At 29.7% G+C, this 22,164-nt stretch overlaps 1 protein-coding gene across 3 annotated transcripts in view; it reads right to left on the reverse strand.

Moving 5' to 3' along the window:
• Positions 1 to 130: 130 nt before the first annotated feature.
• LOC106469203 (moesin/ezrin/radixin homolog 1-like) overlaps positions 131 to 22,164 on the reverse strand; it is a 56,156-nt gene continuing 34,122 nt past the window's right edge. For all 3 annotated transcript variants that reach the window (XM_013929670.2, XM_022397636.1, XM_022397637.1), the window contains 10 exons: positions 20,701 to 20,870; positions 20,153 to 20,236; positions 17,667 to 17,813; positions 16,948 to 17,044; positions 15,662 to 15,825; positions 11,466 to 11,575; positions 10,723 to 10,883; positions 10,177 to 10,399; positions 3,513 to 3,613; positions 131 to 858 (listed from right to left, as the gene is read on the reverse strand). In XM_013929670.2, the coding sequence (XP_013785124.1) occupies positions 694 to 858; positions 3,513 to 3,613; positions 10,177 to 10,399; positions 10,723 to 10,883; positions 11,466 to 11,575; positions 15,662 to 15,825; positions 16,948 to 17,044; positions 17,667 to 17,813; positions 20,153 to 20,236; positions 20,701 to 20,870 (1,422 nt within the window). In that variant the 3' untranslated portion in view covers positions 131 to 693. The remainder of the gene's footprint in view (positions 859 to 3,512; positions 3,614 to 10,176; positions 10,400 to 10,722; positions 10,884 to 11,465; positions 11,576 to 15,661; positions 15,826 to 16,947; positions 17,045 to 17,666; positions 17,814 to 20,152; positions 20,237 to 20,700; positions 20,871 to 22,164) is intronic.

Below are 22,164 nucleotides of genomic sequence, written 5' to 3' on the forward strand. Positions count from 1 at the left end.
GTTAGTATAAATAAAAAAAGATTCCTAATTTATTAGTCAATGTTAAGTATAAAATTTTTACTAAAACTCTTACCATTTTTCTCAGTTCTCTATTAGGTTTGTGAACAAAAAATAAATGACCTTTCAGAGCTAATCTTTTTTTTTTTATTCTTCAACAATACAATGCCAACACAAATACAGACAGATTTCATAGTTCATTATACCAAGAGAACTTTTGTGTTGTTTTGATTTTTTTTGTTTCTTTCCAAAAAAACTGCCTACTAAACAACTTACAGCTGAAAAAGAAAATAAGAAAACTGCACATCAGAGACATGATAAGACTCTAGCTTGTATCAATTTACTTAAATTAGAACAGATCTAACAAATATTCTGGTGGTATCCTGTCTGATATTTATGCATGCTTAATAAAGTTATGCTTATCACATATATATAGAAAATCCAATTAGTAAAATAAGTTTCTGGTATTACAAAGATCAAGAGTAACTACAGTTTTCAATACACAGTAAGTTACAAAAACATTTCTTCATTTAATAGACTGTATTGATACATAGCAACAATTCTATATAAGGAATGCCTCCCTTTGAATTAAACAACAAAAGAAGTTTTGGATAACGGACAAGAGGAAAGAATGAGGCACTAAGTCCAGTTTTGCTGAAGAAAGGTTATGACCAGTTTGAAACTGTTCTGCATGATTCACAAATTCTCAAATTGGTCCACTCTTCGTTTGGTGTTCCCCTTGCGAATTTCACGTAGTGTTTTGTACTTATCCCTACCCTGTCGAACATTCTCTTGGTGCAGCAGATCATTTCTGGTCAGTTTTGTTTCATCCTTGGATTCAGCTAATTCTCTGTTTAATTCCTATTTAAATAACATTTAGCAAAGAGTAAGTCTGTTAATAGCTGACATTTTACAATATACATTCCAAAAAATCTAAAAAGTTTAAGCTGTACTTTCTAAATAATTATCAAACAATTTCAGAAGGTAAAGCATGAGTTGTTGCCCAAAATATAAAAACATATTTAACATCAAACAATGATATTCACATTAAGATAAGCTTAGGCCTAATTATTCAACATGGTTTGCACGGGATTATGATAAAAAAATTCCATGACCTTCCAGAACCTAATCTACTGATTTTAACAGAATGCTAACTACCAAATTAATCCATTAAGCAAAGGTGAGAGATCAAACTGTGTATGCCATAACTTTCTACAGAGTGCCATTCAACATGGAATTATATATTTGATGTCAGAGTTATCAACTATCCATTTTACTCTACACAGCTGATTTAGCAACAGTTCGTGTTAAAGGAGAGTAAATACCAGATACAACACAAAGAAACACTGAAAAAAAACTGTAGATGCCCATTTTTGAGATTCTAGAGATTGTGCAAAAGCAATATTCAAATTGAGTTGAATATTTGAATATATTGATAGACAAAATTTAAATACAGATCTTTAATAAAAATACTTAAAATATCTAATTTTTTTTGTATGACAGATTTGTACATTTTACGAAAAGTCTGCCACATTAAGGCACATGTAGTAAATTCAGAATTACAATCAACATTCCTTACCCAATACCGGATCAGTCCAATGGACCAACCCCATGCACATTCAGTTAAATATCTAAATATTTATTATATTTTACATAAAATATGCAGTAACAGCTGTACAGAACAATCTAGCAATAATAGTAGCATATGAGCTTATCAGAAAAATACTCATTCAAGCAAAAACAAAAAAAAATCCATTAAAATAAATTTTAAATAACCATGCATTACTCGACAAGGCACTAACGAATTTTGTCAGTTACAGTCCCCTAAGTATATTTCAATGTTTCCACCTTCAGTTTAACAAGTGATAAAGCCTTGTATACTTCTCCCAAATACTGTGCTTTGACTGGAGCCAAAAACTCTTCTAGTGTATAACTATCACCAAATGATATTTATTGTACATATTATTTCAACTTTCCAGTAGGAGAAGTCAACTTGTACCTGGATTGGCTGCTAAACATACAGCATCATACATCATCAAATCAACAAAGTAAAGCTTTACTCTCATACTGTTCCAGAGAATATCTCATATTGATACATGCATTAATACGATTTCCCACATAATTTTTAAATGTTTTCTCAGTTTACACTCGCAATTCCATCCAACATAGAACATTTCAAAGAATTGGAAATCTTGTAGGTCAATCAAACATTTATGTTTCACTGTGTTGTTCAGCCCTGAACATTTTGTACAATAAATCCATATCCATATTTAAATAATACTTAAGACAATATTTCTGAATAATTCTATTGTTTTCAGGGGTGCTATCAAGTGTAAGTGATTACAAGTTAAATAATGAAGAAGTTTTTAAGAATTTTGTTCATTTTAGGTCTGAAAAAAAAATTAGCATAGAGACATACATTACAATAATCTATTTACAATTTTGACAATCCTTTGAAAATGAAAGAATCTCCCCAGATATTTAGTAATGGCTCCCAAAATGTCACTTTATATATCCAGGCCTAGATCAATCACTGCATTAATAAAACACAACATATTCAGGTTCAAGTTCATTCTATTATATTTTTGTCATTTGGATTTGCATTTCCCTCTGTAAATTTTTAGCCAATAGCTTTGGCTAAAAATGTTGTTAATTATTTTTGAAGTGTTTATGCTGAAGAAAGAATTAGGAAAATTCTAAAATATCCATTTTTATCCTATCAACAACTTTATTATTTTATATTTCTGTTAAAAGAGTCTTGAGCTTATGCTAACAATATCACTCCAACAATAGTCACATGACATCTGTTTACTTGTAGATGGAGGTGCAGAATTCAAAGCCTGTTATTGGTCAGTGATTCCAATTTGGCAAGTTTCCCATTTTACTAGTAATGAGTCGCATTTCCTAGAGATCATTTTTTTATTGAAACTGAGATAAACACAATGGTATGAATTGTTCTCAGTAAAAACAAAAGAACATGGGGTTGACTTTAAAGGACTTTTCCAGAATTCTCTGTAAAAACCATCAATTTTCTAGGACTTCCAGTACTGAAAACTCCGTTACCAAAAATCCATGGCTGTGCAAACTCTATTTCAACAATCATTAGTTCTAATCTTCCCTGTGTTTTTCTCAATTTAATAAATATTCTGACGAGAAACTATGAATTCAAAAACGTTGGAATGCTGGAAACATCCAGAGACTATTGCTAATGAAAGTAACAGATGGCAAGCATTAAATAAAGCTGCAACTTAACAGAAGTACAAAAAATAAAAATATTAAAATTTAGAGATAAAATATGGGTTAATTATGTAAAAGGTAAATTACACAGACATACCACCCGCCTAAAACTTATCAATTTTATACAACTATAAGAAATAACTGAATAGTTTGTTAAGTGGGTCATCTTGCCAGAATAAGTGTGAAATCAGATCAAACTCTGCAATAATACAATCCCAATATAGACCATACAAAGTCAGTAAGTTTAATTTCCAATATTTAAATCCCAGTAAATCTACCTTAAGTTGGTCCTGCAAGTGTTTTTCTTTGGACACCTGTGTTATTCTATCTTCTTCAGGACGAGATAAGACAATGTTGTCATCCATAGAGAACTCAGCACCTGCATGTTGAAACTTTAGTTCATTAACTTGACCTTTCAATCCACTGTATGTGTTACTCACTTCATACAAGTTCCATAATTAAAAATCTATGTTTTGTTACGTGTTTAAATACAGAAAATTGCTCAGTATCACTTTTAATAAATTTTATAATTAATTTTATTCAGTAAAATATAAAAATTGCATCGGAAAAAGGGCAAATTAAGTTCTTTATACCATCAACTAAAACATTACCCATGAGAAAAAGGAACAATTGAACATTAAAATGTTAAACTCATTTTTCACCTGTTAGATTAACTGTTTATACTGACATTGAGTAGTAACCTCAGATACAGTACACACATAAGTGTGTGCATGTGTAAACAGGAACCTAACAAGAGCACACACTTAGCACAAAATACGCATTACTTATTGAATCATATAAAACCTAAAATGTAACTTCACCTAGTTGCCACCTTTTCAAGTAGCACACTAATTTCTAGCTGCTAACTAGAACCGAGCTGTCGTCTCATTCTGTTGATAAGAAAACTTTTGTACAGAGACTATGTTGAACATGGATAATATCTTAAAACAATTTGAATATACAGTTATACAAAACTTAAGGTACTTCAGTACACTAAGTGTGATATTAAGTTTCTTGATACTTAGAGGTTCATTTACACCTTGTGATGGAACCAGTAGAGCAATGCAAATAACACGGACTCATAGCCTGATATATTACATTTTATTTTCTACAGTACTATTTGTTATTTCACTGAAAATACATCTTATGTGTAGATGAACTGTATGGATAAGATTTTGCTTTTTTTTTTAAATATGGTACAAGTTTTCCAATACAAAGAAAAACTGCACATTTAGGTGGTTTTTAGTTATTAGGTTGATTCTTGTTTCTTTACAATGTCAGTTATAATAACCCAAAAACTCAATTTTATCCAATAATTATCACTTTCTCAAGTTTTTACATAGATATTCAAAGGTGATTTATGATTCTAAGATTTTAATTAGCACTTAGAACAACTTTCTTGCAATATTTACTGTTCAAATACTTGAAAAAGATTATCCATAATGAGTATACTCTGAAGGAAATTTTTTTAACTTTTTAAAGTAAAATAAAATTTAAAATATTGTAAAAGGTTTACTTTAAGTTCAGATACAAAATCTCTGTAAACAAATTTCAGTCTAAAAAAGGCCATACATTTATATATATATATATATACACACACACACACACACACACACATAATTATGATAAAAATTATACATGGTTCCCTAAATTTGTTTAAAACTCATCACATTTTATACCAAGGAATCTCTCTCTCTCTCTCTTTGTTCTTTTAATAAATAAATTAAATTCTTTATCATCAAATGTGTGGTGTAATTACAGACTAAACATAAGCTCATTTTTTTTCTCTTCCTTTCATGAAACCATGGCTAAGAAAGTCTGTTAATTTTTAAACATTCATAGCACTAAAATATATGCAGATGATGTTTCTACCATCTTTACAAATTCAAAGCAAAGTTTCAGGTTACAGAATATCAAAGACTATCCATTTCAGAGCAGACTATCAATCTGCTTTTTTCTTCGACACTTTTAATGATTTTAGTGTAAAGTTTATAATAAAAATGTTTACAGATTCTTTATTTTAACTAGTCAGTTTCATAGAAATATTATTAAAGGAAAATCTTGATAAGATCTTAAAATATCATGATCATGAAATCACTTTCAAATTCCTACATACAGAACATGATAATACCAGAAAAACTTCAATATAAACATATTCTCCAGTAGTATTATAAAAAACACACACTAAATTATCATCAAAATAAACAGAACTCCAAATGAAATATGATGTTCTTAAATTAACTGTCTCTATAATATTGTATTACAATGGGGGAAAAAAGTATTGTATATAAAATAAACTACACACATTTGTTCACAGCTCTAATATCATATACCTATAAATATACACATGTGGTTAAGATGTAAGCTGTTTTTTTAAAGCCATAATGTCATTTTTAGTTTTTACAAGACAGTTTAATCACTGAATATCTTTTTAGTGCAAAGCTACACAATTAGATACGTGAACTCTATCCACAATGAGGAATAGGATCTCAGACTTTAGCATTACAAGTCCATGAAATTACCACTGACCTCACCATAAGACATCATTCAAAACTGCAACTGTAATTTAAGAATATACTTATCCTTGTCACATCTACTCAACTACTAGTTCAGATAAACAAATATTAGTGTCTACTAGATCAAACATACAAATGTCAATATTTATTAGACTGATCATGCTTGGACAGTTTGTTTGGGTTTATGAATTTCGTGAAAAGCTAAACAACGGCTATCTGCACTATCCGTCCCTAATTTAGCAGCAAAAGACTAGAGGGAAGGCAGCTAGTTATCAACACCCACTGCCAAATCTTGGGGTACTCTTTTACCAATAAATAGTGGTATTGGCCATCACATTATAATGTCCCCATGACTAAAAGGTCAAGCATGGTTCGTGGAGCGAGGATTCCAAACCTGCTACCTGCAGATTACAAGTCAAGCACGCTAACCACATGGTCATGCCAGGCCACTAGAACAGAACTTAGATGAAAGTGATATAGCTATTCATTCAAATTACTTAAACATCTTAACCAAAGTCAATCATAAATTCAATCTTTTTTTAAAAAAAACTGCTTATCAAAAGATTCAGGCTATAACTCAATCATGCCAGGAAAATTAATTAAGGGCAAACCTTTTCAGTCTCTTTCATTTTTCTACTATTTGTAACCAAAATCAATCTTGCAAGAACAGGCACCCTGATATTCCTGACTAAGTGCCCTGTCTTTAGTCTCGTTCTCTATAAAGGCACTCAATAAAACTGGCAGTTAACCCTTTCACTGTGGGAAGGTCCTCTTTCAGCATGGGTTAGGTCCCTGGGACCGACCTTGTAATCATTTTATGCTTGTTATAGTTTTCATGCTATAACTTTTAAATTAGTATGCAAATGTTAACAAAATTTGGCAGTTTAGCAGTAAACATTACAATGTTTTCATATGCAAAATATCTTTTTTTTTTTTATTAAGTCTTAAGGTTTGTAAAGCCTATCTAACATGCAAAGTAATTTTCATTTTAAGATAAAAACTACTATTATTCATCAGAAAATTTTCAAATTTCACATGTGAAATCTTTATAATGTCCAGTTAGTTATCAAACGTTTCTTAAGCAAAAACTTTATACTTATTATTTTCAGTAATTAATTTCTATACGGGTTCGGTAGATTTGACCAATCTCGTAAATGCCATAAAAAAATAGGAAATAAATATAAATTATGCCTCTTTCATTCCAAAATGAACACAAATTATAACATGAAAACATAAATGTTAAGACTAAAGAGCTTAAATCTCATAATATTATACATTTATATATATATATATATATATATTATTTTTATCATATTGACCTTGCAGCTGTGCCTGGCTAACAATACAGAAATTACAATGACATGGCACATGTGGACTCATGTTACCATATCCAATAACATAAAATGATCTTTGGTCTTTACAAAGTGACCTGTTTTGGCTGTGTTTTAGTAGACTGGTACTTTGTAAAGTACAGTCACATTTCAGTTATTATACATTATATATGTATATACATTATTACTATTTACAAATAAGCTCTTAAGCTTATTTTTCTTAAAACACAAAAGAGTAAATAAAGCAGTAAAAGCAAACAATTATCTCTTCTAGTTACGACCTTTGTACTCAGTTGCTGCTTGACATAGGTTACTAAGCCATTAAAAATTTTGCACCTAAATTTTTTAGGTTTTATAAATACATTTGAATAACTAAAAAAAATCATAAATTACTACATCAATACCATAAAATTCCACTATAATTTATCAAGCTTAATAACTAAGCTGTATTTTAAGTCTAAAAAAATATTAAATTTCGAACAGACTAAAGACACATCCTTTCAATTGTTTATTCATGTCATATATAGAAGTATATGTATATAAGGGAGCATTTCCAAAAAATGGAAAGAGGTGGGTGAGGTGCCTCTGTGTTTGAGTTATTACATGAGCAATATCTTAGCAAATAGAAAAGATAAGAGATTCTTATTTTATATTCTAGCTTGTCAATATCGCTAATTTGAGTTCCTAATTCACACGAAACTACAGACGCAGTGTTTTGACATCAGAAACGTCAAATTTGAACCAGTGTTGCATTCAACATACCATGTGACACACAAAAATCGATGTTTATCTGTGTTTTTTAATACTCACTTTTAAATTAAGAAATTAAGTAATGTACAGTACTAAAATTTCAATTATAGTCTACAGTTTGATACCAAACTTATCGACATAAATTCATGAAATAGTAGTTCAATAAAATTTTGAATGCAAGGCAACAAACGAGATGACATGGCCTTTCACCTCTCACCAGTTTTGAAAGGGTTAAAATGCATAATTGAAAGGTTTAAACATTTTTTAAATATAAAACATACTTTGTGTCAGTTTTCAAGGCTTAAGATCTTGCACAAGGGTAAGATCATTTTGCCAATGGCTTGTGCATCTCTGCTCAAAATACTGTAATTGCACCCAGAGGGCACCATTAACTTGTGCAAAGATGAATAACAAAGGAAAGGAAAAACAAATAAAACATCAAACATTAACTATATGTGAACAGAAAAAGACCTGAAATTACAAATATAATCTAAAGATCTTTTAAGATATTCTACAAAAACAAAAGGTACATACATTTTTTTCTATTTCTTAATTTTTAAACATTTCATTGCACTTTATGTTGATGATATCTACAGTTAATGATGTGGTGGAGGAAATGAAAAATAAAATATAAACATTCACCTTAAATAAACTTCTGACATTCATTTAGGAGGTTCTAGAAGTAATGAAAAAGAAATATAAAAACTATAAGATGAAGTACTTTTATACTTAAAATGAAAATCACCTTGAACGTGATTTATTAGCTATTTTTATGGGAATTTAACCATGTAGCCTCTCGCATAACCAACAAAACAACACGAGTATAAAAATATACTTTTTCCCAACTTATAGTTTTCAAATTTCATTCGCATAACCCTTAGAACCTCCAAAAGTTCTTTTAAAATTTAAGTTAAATATTTTGTTTATTTTTCTCTACAATATTACAAACTGTAGCTATTATTGTCAACTTATACCATATAGCTTATAGTACATAACAATGAAATGTGTAAAATTAAAACACAGGAAAAAATGTAGATACCTTTTAATATTTGGTGAAATAATCTTAAAATATCTTTTTATGCATGTCTTTATGTTTTTACATATAATTTATTTTAATAATTTATTATCCTTTCCTGTCCTTCATCGTTGTTATTTATTGCAATACATATCAATGGGTGTCCTTGGGCCAATATTACCATATAGTGGGCAAGAGAAACTTCAGCCCTCGGCAGAATGTGGTAGCGTTTGTGTATTACATTATCTCTTGTGAACCAAGCAGATATTGGCCTATATATATATTTAAGAAAAAAAATTTTATTTCAAGTGCGCATTTTAAAACAAATGTCAATTAATTACATGAAATATAAAACAAACCTAACTACAATGCAATTGTCTATCTAACTAATGTATTTCTAGGTGGAGACAAAATAGCAACAATGCTAAGAGTGGTTTGACTAGTTCTCTACACAATTCTTCACACCAATTTTAAAATAACAGTTAAGAGAACGTACTTCAAAAAGCACTCTTTCCATTGGTTATAACCATCGAGCTCAACTAAGTATAACTGGCTAGAAAGCCAATGGTAGAAAGTGGCCGTAGCATCTATAAAGTTCAGAGAAATTTAATTCTCCTGTGCCGTATGGAACTTGAAAGAAAAATATGTAAACAGAGCAATTAACCTAGATTCTTTCTGTATATAGAAGGCTAGCACGAGTCAAGCACTGTTAAAACTACAAAGACACAAATTTGACATTTTCTGAACTTGCAGATTACGAGAGAATAAAACAAAACTAAGAATTTTTCTTAAGATTTCTTTTGAAATAAAGGAATTAAACTTAGATCATACAAAACATTGAACTATAATGTAAATTTTAAGGCTGATTTCACTGACAAACATTGATCATAAAATAGATTAATTAAGTTTCAAAAGTAACTAAGTAAAATCTCGTGACCTGCTCAGAAAACAGTCATCGTAAGAAATGAGTTAAGAGTTTGAGTACAAATAACTACAACAGATATATAACATATTTTTATTAAAATAATGTCATTCTTTGTGTACAAGATACCTATAATCTTTACTGAAATCTTACTAGTTCTTGAGAGGATAGATTAAGAAGTCTGAGAGTTACAGTATGTATTGTTGTACAAGTGAAATTCCCAATACAGCACCCCGCAAATTGTAGGGGCCCCATAGCAAAAGGGTTAAATTATCATGACTTTAAGGGTACATTTTTCACATATGCCCAGTGTATGTTTATCAGTATAATCTTTATAGTTGTCTTTCATTAGATATATTTCTAGTAATAGTGATGAAATATTAGCCACACCCCACCCCAATACTCTACCGATTTCTCCATTGGTCAGATCATCATTCTCATCATGTTCATTTTCCTGAAGGTGGTGATGTTGAGGAGTTGTAGTAGCAGCTGTCAGGGCAGCAGCAGCTTCTTCCTGACGTTTTCGAGCTTCTTCTACTTCCTCCTGCAGTCTTCTGGTCTCCTCATCTTTCTGAGAAACCTCTTCCTGAATCAGCTGTACTTCTTCTTGCTTAGCTCGGATTGCCTCTTCCTGTTCAAAGATGCAGTCATTCAAGCTATTCAGTGAATGTTACCAGAAAGTCATTATGTACAGCTCAGAACCTTAAGACTGTAACAAAATATCATACAAGTGAAGTGAGACAGACAGTAGTTCAGAAAAATCAAGAAAACATAGTAACTAACAAACTATCAACGAGTCCTGGCAAAACTGTTCAAAAATCCACGACTAGAGTAAGTAAATTTTTTTATGTTAATAATACTTTTAAAACTTGTGTTTCTACTTGGCCATTGCAATTTTCAAAGTTATTTCATTATCTCACAAAATTAAAAAATAATAATAATTTAAAAACGTACAAGTTTTGCTTTCTCTTCTGCCTCCATGGCTTTGTCCTCCTCTAGTTTATGCATCATTTCTTCCAGTTCATTTTGTTTCATTTCTAGTTCCTCTTTTGCTGCTTGAAGCTGACGTAACTGCTCCTCTAGTCTTCTGATGGTTTCTTGGGCTTCGGCCAATTCTGTGAAGAATTTATGTAATGAACACATTTCATTTTCCTGGAATGTTGTCTATCACACGTATAACTTGATGTTACAAAGCTTCTTGTTATTATATGGCATTAAATAATTTGAATACTTAAACTAAACCTCTTTTTTTTACCTACTTTCAAAAAGATTCTGAGAGTCATATCACATCTGCTGTCCTACCTTACTGAAATAATACACACAAAAATGATTTCTTTTCTGAGTTTGAAATTATTTTATGATGATTTATCAGTACAAGATACCTTTCTTTCACACTTCCATATATTGCTGCACATTTAGTGCATTTTAATGTAGTATAAAATCTAAACATAATTTATTATAAACTTGAAAAAGCTAGGTAGTCTTGATTAAATGCATGTTTTAGATAAATTTAATTTGCACATAAAAATTACATTTATTTATTTGATGTTGAAGAGAACTATTATGGTAAGATTTAACAAAATAGAACTTTAATAAATTACCTTCGAATGAGAAAGAAAAATGTACAGTTTTTTTTCCAACATCCATGTATTCAATATTAAAAGTCTATGGTTTTACTGCTTTTCAAGCAAACACACCTCTTTGTCTCCTTTCCATATCTTCCTGCATTTGTTTCAGTCTTTCTGCATACTCTTGCTGTTTCTTTTCAGCCATTTCTCTGGCTTCTATCTCTTTTCGCAGCTTTTCTCTATCAATAAAATATAAACACTTCAAATGCCAATGCTGCTTTTCTGCATTTAGTATGAGAGACAAAAACGCTGACATGAGGCTTCCAGGTCAGACGTCCAATTTTATTCCTGATTGATAGGGTCATTTGGTCCATTGGTAAAATATTGAATGTCAACTACACAATGTTACTGGGTGCATTTAATGGATGTTAAAGGATGTTAACTTTTATATCTATAGTCTATTTTGAAATTGTGACATCTCAATAATGAACAATAAAGTGCCATAAGTTCAGCAGCAGTAAGATATCATTAAACATTAAACACAATACCACATAATATTAATCACTCTTAATTACCTTAACTCTCTTGCTACAGGCTCAGTTCACTCAACCAAGTTCATGACCCCAATTTGGTCTTTATAGTTTCCATACTATAGCTTTTCATATGTTTTGTGTATCTTTATGAAATTTTGCAAATTTTTGGTAATTATTAATTCATTTGCAGATTAAAAAATCAGAATTTTAATCAAGTATTTTCACCAAAACTTTCTCTGTGACTACATGAAATCAGTGTTGATTGCTCTGAGTGCAAAGTGATTCTCATGTTAACATTAAAAATACTTTGCTTCATCTGAAGAATCTCAGATTTCATTTGCATAATCTCTAAAACCTCCAAAATAAATTTAAACGTTTTTTTAGTAAAACTTCATATTTCATGTGTTATTTTTCTACCCTAACTCTATATGAGGTTGGTCAGTTTAACCAACCTCATAACCACCAAAATATAATTAGAAAAAAAATCTAAATAATATTTTTTTCTTTCTACAATTACTTCAAATTGTAACATGAAACTACATTTGTTTTTCCCAAGTAGCTTGAAACTCATAACAGTATAAATCTGTTTATATATAAATTTTATTGTTTTATTCCCCTTTGAACCATGACTAACTGATATTCCCACCACAAAATTTGCAAATGATTGGGCAAATGTGCAGCTCAAGTTAACCTATCAAATTACATGAATGCATGAGCTACTCAAAAGTTGCTTGCAAACATAACTCATTAAATATTATTATTATTATTACTATCTTTTATTTTACCTAAAAGTTTCTAATTTTTACAATTTAGTTACTTTTATAACAATGAATAAAGAAAACACAAGAAAAACAAGAAATAAAGTACTTACCTGGGTCTAATGTTTTTCTGTCAATTGTTTATAAAACGTAAGCAAACTTTTTTCTTTCTTTTTTTTAATACAAGTGGTACTACTCCACAGAATAACAACATGCAAAAAGCAGACAATGTCCCATAACTATCACAATTTTTCTAACTCTGTCAAGAGAAATCAGACATTCAGCTAAGTTCACTGCCATGTTTCCCATTGGAATAAAGTTTGAACTGGAAGCAAAATAAGCAATTCTCTGTACAGAAAACAGTGTAATATAATACACCATTTGATATAAATGGTTATAGATAATATAGTATTAAATGTCAGAGAGAACTATTGGCAATTTCTGAAGGAGAGGATGTGACAAATGGGCACAACAAGTTGGGTCTGATTTTTTTATTTGATGGCTATGTAACCAATTGAGATTCAAGGCTATAAAGATTATGCTTTGCCTGAGCAATGACAACATTATAATGAATAAATTTATACTTCTTAAGGAGATAGTAACTAAGTTGCAAAGGGAATACCTTGAAAGCAAACATCAGAATTCTACACAAGGGAAAATTGAGTTTTTTTTTAAATATTGCCTTTTAAAATTAAGAACTTAAAACTTATATATTATAAAAATTTGAATTATTAGCTATGGTTTTATGCCAAGTTTATTTGCATACCATGATAAGAAAGTAGTTTAAGTTTTGAATGTAACTCACTAAAACCTCCTGACATGCACAAGAAATTATGCTCATTCTGAAAGAGTTATGCAAGTACATCTAGTATTTAAATATACTTATTATCCAACTTTGAAAACTATATAATCTTGCAAATCCTTAAAGTCAGAACACAGATTTTTTTTAAATACTGATATAATTCAAATCTGAAAGAAATTAATCACACATGTTGACAGGTATAAAGATCAAAACCTAATCTATATACTACAGATTAACATATAATTTCTAAACCATTAGAAAAGTAATCAATTTCTCTGAAAATATGTAGGTCATCAATTAAAATATGTAAAAAAATTAAATGAAAATATAAAAACTAATGTTAGGTGTGATATTTCTCATGGTGACATGGTGTTGACAACATCATAGAAAAACAAAAACCTCAATGCATAAAATCAACATAGTTTAACAAATCAGGCATAGTGAATAATACTAAAATATCAACCCTATATTCCATAAACAAAGATAAAAATGACCTGCTTCATAATGATAATGTAATGACACTACACTTTCTTATTAAACCTCTCACCATAGGCATCATTTATTGTGTGTCACAAGGTTTTTAGTGAGTTACATTCAAAATGTAACTAAACTACTTTTTGTTCATGTTATACCAACTAGTATAGCATAAAATCATAGCTAATAATCCATATTTTAACAGTATACAAGTTTGAGTTCTTAGTTCTATAAGGCAATATTAAAAATAAAATCCTGAATTTCTCCTAGTGTGAGAAATGGTTTTTTCTCTCGGCATCCCCTCTTATCTAATTTACTTACCATTACCACCCCTCCAAGAAGTACAAAATTTAACATAAATTCATAAAATTATTCACTATAATATCATCATTGCTCAGGCAAATGGTGATTTTTATAGCTTTCAATTCTGTTTGGTTACAGAGCCATCAAATAGAAAATCAGACCTTTCTTGACACACCCACCCGTCACATCCCCTATTTCAGGATTTTTTAATAGTTCTCTCTTAAATTTAATAGTATATTATTTATAACCAATTGAAAGCCAAGGTTTTCATCTATCAAATGTCATATTATATCACACTGTCTTCTGTACAGAAAATTGTCAATTTCTCTTTCAGTACGAGCTTCGTTCCCACAAGAAACATATCGACTAGTTCGGATAAATTTGTAATGGCTCTTGTCGTATAGTTAGAAAGCCAAAACAATTGTGATAGTTGTGGGACATTGTCTGCTTTTTGCATGTTATTATCCTATGTTCTCTGATGCATTATTTAATTAAATAAAAATTATTTAGTACACTACTACCATTAGTATAAAAAGGTAGGGTTAAGTATCATCGATAGGCGACAGCAATAAAAAAAAACTTGGGTAAGAACTTTATTTCTTATTTATTATTATAAAAGTAACTAAAATATAAAAATAGAGATCTCTTTAGGTTAGTTAAGGTTAGATTATAGGTAAAATAAACAATAATAATAATATACAAAAAATATTTCATGAGGCAAGCACGCGAGGAGCTCGGAGTAGCTCATGAGTAATGTTATTCGATGGTGTAAAATGACCCACACATTCCCCAAGTGATTCACAATTTATAACGACATGAATATTAGTTAGAAATAGTTCAAAGGGCTATAAAGAAAACAAATTTAAATTTAAAAGGATGTAAACTGCTACAAGTTTAAAGCTACTTAGGATAAACAAATGTAGTTTCATGTTACAATTTGAAGGCTTTCTAGAAAGAAAAAAAGGGTAATTTAGTTTTATTTCCATTATTTTTTGGTGATGTTACAAGGTCAGTCAAATTGACCAACCTTGTGTAGAATTAGGGTAGAGAAAATAACAGATAAAACAATGTTTTCCTGAAAAAACGTATGAAATGTATTTAGAAGGGTATAGAGATTAGAATCAAATTTGAGATTTTTGAGATGAAGAAAAGTACTTTTAATCTTAACAAGAAAATCACTTTGCACTCAAGACTAGTTAAAAAAGACTCGATATTTTCACAGACAAATCTTTATTAAAATTACTTCACTAAAAATTCTGATTTTTTGTATGTAAAAGACTTGTAATGTTTACTGAATGTTTTGTGAAGATACATTCACTATATTAAAAGTCAGTAGAATCGAAACTATAACAAGTACAAAGTGGTCACATGGTTGGTCAATTTGACCGAGCCGTGCAGAGTTAATCATGAACAGATTATCAATAGATAATTGCACTACCTATTAAACATATTTACCTCTCTTGCTGTTTAGATAGCCTCTCTTCCCGTGCCTGGGCCTTCATTTGTTGAACCTCAATCGTATCTGGCTTGCGTCGACGCATGTACAATTCATGATTTCCCATACAAAGAGCAAGGATTCTTTTGTTGATTCTCAACCGAGGAGCAAAGAAAACAAAGTCCTGTGAGAAAAATTTTGATCCAAAATTAACAAATAAAATCATTCATATTTTCACGAGGACTTTTTTTTAAACATACTTCATTGTTTTTAAAAGTTGCAAAATTCCTTAAGAACTTTCATATGATTGGAATACTTACAAAATTACATAATAATGTAGCAATACATTTAACAGCGATGCTCGGCACTGGTCTATAACATTGCTGCTCCTGCTATTACTTGGGTTACAACTTCAGTTCAGGATGGAAAATAGTTTTAAGTATCAAAATAAAAACTGAAAATCTCCTATACAAATATGCCAATAGACAACATTATTGTTTTTGTAGCTAAATTTTTTTTTTCATCTTTCATAAGTTGAAGACTTATACTTTTCATGACTAGATTCATGATGTGAGGTCTATTTTCAATATGACAGGAAGGTTGTGTTTGCTATTTAAGACATTCTAGCTTTATTATGTATATTTTGGATTTTCCAAAGCCACTTCAGCATCCTGAGATTAATTTCTTTTATTTTTTATGATTCTTTACTATACGACTTTAAATGTGTAAACATTTCCTGTTTTAAATATTTCATAATTATATATATATTTCCAATATAAACAAAAGTTTGTCTTAATAGCATAACAAAATTCTTATTTAACACCCTATTAACCAAATTTTTTGCTTCAAAATAATAATTGTTGAGGTTGCAAAATATGGAGTTATCTTATTTTTGAGAAATTGCTACATCAAAAATTACATGAAACATACACACACTAATGAATTAATAAGTGACACGGGACTGAAATATAGTTTGTTTGGAACAATGAATGGCTATTTGATTTTTTAATCACATTGCTAATGCTTTGACAATGTATATCTATTAATAACCTATTAAAATTTGTACAACACAAGACTTTCTTTAAACAACAATGAATAACAGTTTTGGATATTAGATGGATTTAGGAAGACTTACAATCCCTTTATGATTATACATTTCTTTTACTCAAGTCTTTAAATACCATGGTTAGTACTTTAATTACGATACTGATTGCAAGTTTTTAATTTTTATATATTACTTCTTACTGTTCTCAGCATATCAAAAAAATAATAAATACAGCATTATATCAAGCACAACCACACTTACTGGAGCCTTCTTGTCTATAGGTTTAATGACAAATTTTCGATCATTGAAAGAAATATTTCGTATTTCACTCCATGGAAATCCAATTTTGGGAGTTAGCCTAGAAGAAATCATAAATTGAAAGTTTTGGGTTGTTTTTGAGTTAAAAGATAGCACAATTTACAAAATGTAAGTAACTTTTCATGTAAAATTTAACATTGCACTAAAGTCCAAATGAATTAAATAAACGATTTTTATGTGGATAAGACCTATTTGAACATTATAACTAAAAAAAATTTTTTTTTCAGAAAAAATACGAATAGCAAACCAGATTGTGGAAATTGGTACAAGTAGATCTTTCTAAAATCATTAAAGTTAATACATATGTATATTAACAGAAATTGTTTCACTGAATCAAATGAAATGTTACAATTAACTACGCTGACTTTCACATGAAATTGCAAAAAAATCCTAAAAGCAGTAAAATTTGTAAAAAGATTTACAAGAAATAAAAAGAATTATGAGAATAGAGAAGTATTATATTTATTTATCTATTTATTTTATCATTACAGCCAACAGCCTGAAATACATAATTCACAACAACATATGAAATTTGATATGGATAAGTATCTTATTTATCACTAAAATACAGTGTAGGCCATTCATAATACACCCCCCCCCCTCAAACACACACTGTAAACAAATTACTAACATTTGGATTACTATTTCACTTTGATACTAACTTATCTTCCTTCTCATAAATATTTAAACCAAGGGCATCCACACCCAACCATAGGTCAGTTCCTTTCTTGTTCTTGATCTCAAAATAATTGACCCCATACATTTCCAGATCCTGAGCTATCTTCAAGTACTCCATCATAGCATCTTCCCTTCAATGTTGAAAGAAATATTGCAAAAGAAAACTCTAAGTGAATTGTTATTAGTTTTAGTTTATTATTCAACAAACATTTGAAAAGTTTACCTGATAAGTGTGCTAAATATATATATATATACATCGTAATAAATTCACAAACTTTTGTATGTTAGGCATTTTGAAATCACACTAGTGAGGACACACACATTTGTTTCATTGATATGGTTGACTGCTAACCATTAATCTTATATTAGCTTAATACCTAATTTTTTCACAGAAAATCCTATTAGGATGTCATATTAAACCACTTTGTGATATCTAATGCTCCACTGTGCATAAATGGTTCTTGGTATTAGATAATACACAAAAAAACAGGTCAAGAAAATGTTAAATCCAATAACACGTATTCTGTATCCTACACTTTTAATGATGCAAACGTTTTGCTTTATTGAAAAATATTTAAACTTATTCAGAACTTAATATTAATGGCTGCTCAATCATCTTGTCAAGTGAGAGTCTGATTCAAACAAGTAGTTCTAACCTCTTGATTGTTCAACCAGACAAATGGTAAAAGTTTAACTTAGTTTAGTAAAGTTTTGTTTTTACACAAATCATAAAAACACAAACATTTCCAACACATTACATTTATTTTTTTTAGTCCATTTGTGTGTCCTCTAAAGATCAAATATTGTAAATTACTACCTCTTGGATAAATACATTATTTTACCAGCATATGATGCTGATTGACATTTAATAATACCTAGATACTGTTTTCAGACTTTATAATTCATTGTGACTGCAGCAAAAGATTTATTCAATGATTGAAATGTTTGTGCTCAATAACTGCATCAAAGCAATTTGCAGTTTGCTTTCTGTCATGTACACAGAACAAAATTATTTCAACACTATAATACAACAAAAATGTAAAAACATGTTACGCAAGTGCATATTCAAGTCAGATAAATGAGAAAAGATATCTAGTTGTCCTACAGGAACCGTTGCCAAAAAAAGTATCAAGTATTACTGCAAGATTCGGAATTCTTCAACACAATAATCATTACACATTGCTCTTATCAAAAAACAACCCTAAATTACTCTGGTAACAAAGTGATATTAATTAGAGTGAACATAAAGAGAAAGAACTTGAAAGCAGACACAAGAGATACAAATGAAAATTTACAAAGCAATGCAAAAAAAAGTGGAATAAAACATCCAGAAGAATTAGAAAGAAGCTGAATAATCGATCTAGTGTACATAATATGAAATGATAAAGAATAATCTTGTCAAAAAAAAACATTAAGAGACGAATATATTACAACACGGACAAGGTTAAAATGTGGTAATATTCACACAGGACAGAACAAGGAAGAACAGAAATGCAGAAGACATAAAAAAAAAAAAGGTAAGAAGCACATCTTGGAGTGTAAAGAAATGCAAAGGACTTTGGATGAAATATAGAGAAAAGAAAGATGGAAAGAGAACGATTTTAAAAATGCTGAAAGGAAAGATAAAAGAATGTATCAATACACTAGTGGAGAAAATTTAGATAGCTAGTAACTATTCAAAAACTTTCCTGTATTTGCATTTGGTATATGGTTGTTATTATGAACTAAAATTGATAATAATCCATTGTGTAAAAAGAATGTTCCTTGTACAGATAAATGCAAGGCATTGTATTTCATGTTGCCTTAAGCATTGAATGCAAGATGAGAAACAAACTGAAAACCAATAAATGGACCAATTATGTTTAATAATTACTGCTTGTTTCAGATGGAAGAATTTGAGCCGCGACGAGCGTAAATTATGGTACGAGTGATTTAGATGGTACAGACTTATAACAATAGTAATATTTAAGGGAGATGAGAATTTGTTGTGCCTGACAGTATGATAATAATGCTGCACTTTTTCAGTACTTTACTCCATGTTTTGTCCAGCAGTAGTTTGAGACAAAAAACCACAATACAGAATTGACATTGCCAAACCCAAACTACCAAAGTGCATCCAACTAGACCACCCTTGAGACACTTTGGAATACTTCCTGAAAAACAGGCCCTGAAATCTCACTAATTTTGTAAAGCAACAATAGTTTATTTCACCAGATGTGTATAAAAGGTTGAAAACAAGTCCAGACAAGAACAAAAACTAAAACCACTCTTTCTTAACACCCCCCTTCTTAAAATGTGATATCCAAATTTTTTTTGTAATACATAAAAAAATAATAGAAATAATTTACAAAAGTGTTTCAGCTTCATGTTAAAACATACAAACAATCTCTAACATGAAAATTAATTTCATTAATCTGGTATGATGACTTTATTAGGGAATAATTTTACATCACCAAGTATAAGTGCATACTTAGGCATTGCCTTGTGTTCCATCCACCAATTTGCTATCCGCTCTTCCCACATCTCTTTGCTCAACTTATGTTGGTCAATAACTCTGTTTAACAGAACAAAACAGAATTAAAATATATCAAGTATTTACTTGTTTTTACAATATTCTTTAGATCAAGAAAACATTATTGGAGAAAAAAATTAAATAATTAAATACAAAAACTAATCAATTATAATTGAATTCCCTCTTATTTTCTTAATTATTGTTTAAGGAACACTTTTTAAACTTAATCAAATAAAAATCCTTTTGGTTAAAAACAAAAATCTTTTGTTTATTGAAATCCAGCTCACTTTTTTCATAAGGTTTAATTTTACTTTATACTTGTTTACAAAAAGATTACTTTATAATATGAGATGTTTCTTGACTGCATGCTTTACTATAAACTGTACTCAAAACATTGCTCTAAAAAAAAATGGCAAATTCACATGCACAATTCTGAAATATCACCAACACTTGGAAAATGGATACTAATTACAAAAAGTTATATTAACTACAACACAAAGATTTACCTCTGAGGAAGAAGTCGGTCATTTGCAAACATTCCTGGTGAATAGTTATTTGAGCTGTAGTCACCATACTTAGCCTGTACAGCATAAGATGCTAATAAAACTGAAGTTTCCGGTGGACAGTAAATTTCATCATTTAAGATTCCATTTTTCACTTGAAGATAAAACAGTCTCTGCAAGGTAAAGTAACAAATCTTTAGCTTCTCCTTCAATTTTGTTTCTAAGCATTTGCTGGAGAATTCTCCATAAAAATTGGCATAATATTAAGTTTAAAGCATGTATTTTAAACCTCTTATGATTTCTGCACACTAGTACATAAGAAAACACAAGTTTTGAAATGCTCTGACTTTCCCTTTGAAATCATCCACAAAATAAAAATATTATTAAAACATACAGAGTTGCCATTTTCTTTATATATAAGTTACAATATAATTTATTTGGGATAAAGTATAAAAAACTGGTAAACTTAATTGTTTAATTTATGCTACTCAATTTTTTTAGGTGAGAAACAAAACTATTCAAACTTCCCACTTACCTATATAAAAACTTTTCAGTGGATGAACCAGATCAATAACCTATACCTTTCAAGTACTTTTTTTTTTGCTTAATTTTTGAATATACAGTTTCAAAATGGTAATTATTTCAACTAGTAATATTAAGAACAATAAAATTCCAATAACTGCCCTTTACATAAGTTTCACTTTTGAAGCTGAAGGAAAACAAGTTACATGGAACCTAGATTACTTTCTTTCTTGGAAACTATCTGTCATGAAGCTCCATTAATTTCTTGTTCAATAAACTGTCAATTTTTAAACTTTGGACAGTACATCAAGCTTCTACTTGGACATGTTTTCAGATCATTAAGTTGCAGATGGTTTTCCTTCAGCTTGTATCATACATACAATTCAATTTTCATTTTAAGTAATTTAATGTATACCAAAATATTCTGTAGTAATTTCATGTGACAAAAAAAAAACAAAGGACACCACAATTCAAATTAAATGACATTAAATTACAACAGGTCAATCTGGTACAGTATTATATCATATCAACGAAAAATAAATAAGATGCAATAAGATAAATATTATATATTTATATTTGTTTTAAGTATACAAAAGTTATTTTACAGCAGTAGTTATTCCAACAAAGTGGGGTACTTTACAAAGCAATATCAGGCTTGTTGTGTGTTTTCTGTGTATCATTGCTGAATAAATAAAAGTAGGCATGTAGAGATAATAATTGACCTAAATACTGATTACAATCTTATCTTTGTGGTACAATTACTTGCCTAGTAAAATAAATAACACAAACAAAACAGATATACTTAAGTTATAAAAGTTATGTGGCACTAAGGCACAAGAATGAACAAAAGGTGGGTTTTAGGTCAAAGATTACATCTGTGTGTGTGTGTGTGTGTGTGTGTGTGTGTGTATTGTTTAACATCATAGCATGTACCTCTTTCACAGT

The sequence above is a fragment of the Limulus polyphemus genome, unplaced genomic scaffold, assembly GCF_000517525.1.
Source record: "Limulus polyphemus unplaced genomic scaffold, Limulus_polyphemus-2.1.2 Scaffold3353, whole genome shotgun sequence".
NCBI lineage: Eukaryota > Metazoa > Arthropoda > Merostomata > Xiphosura > Limulidae > Limulus > Limulus polyphemus.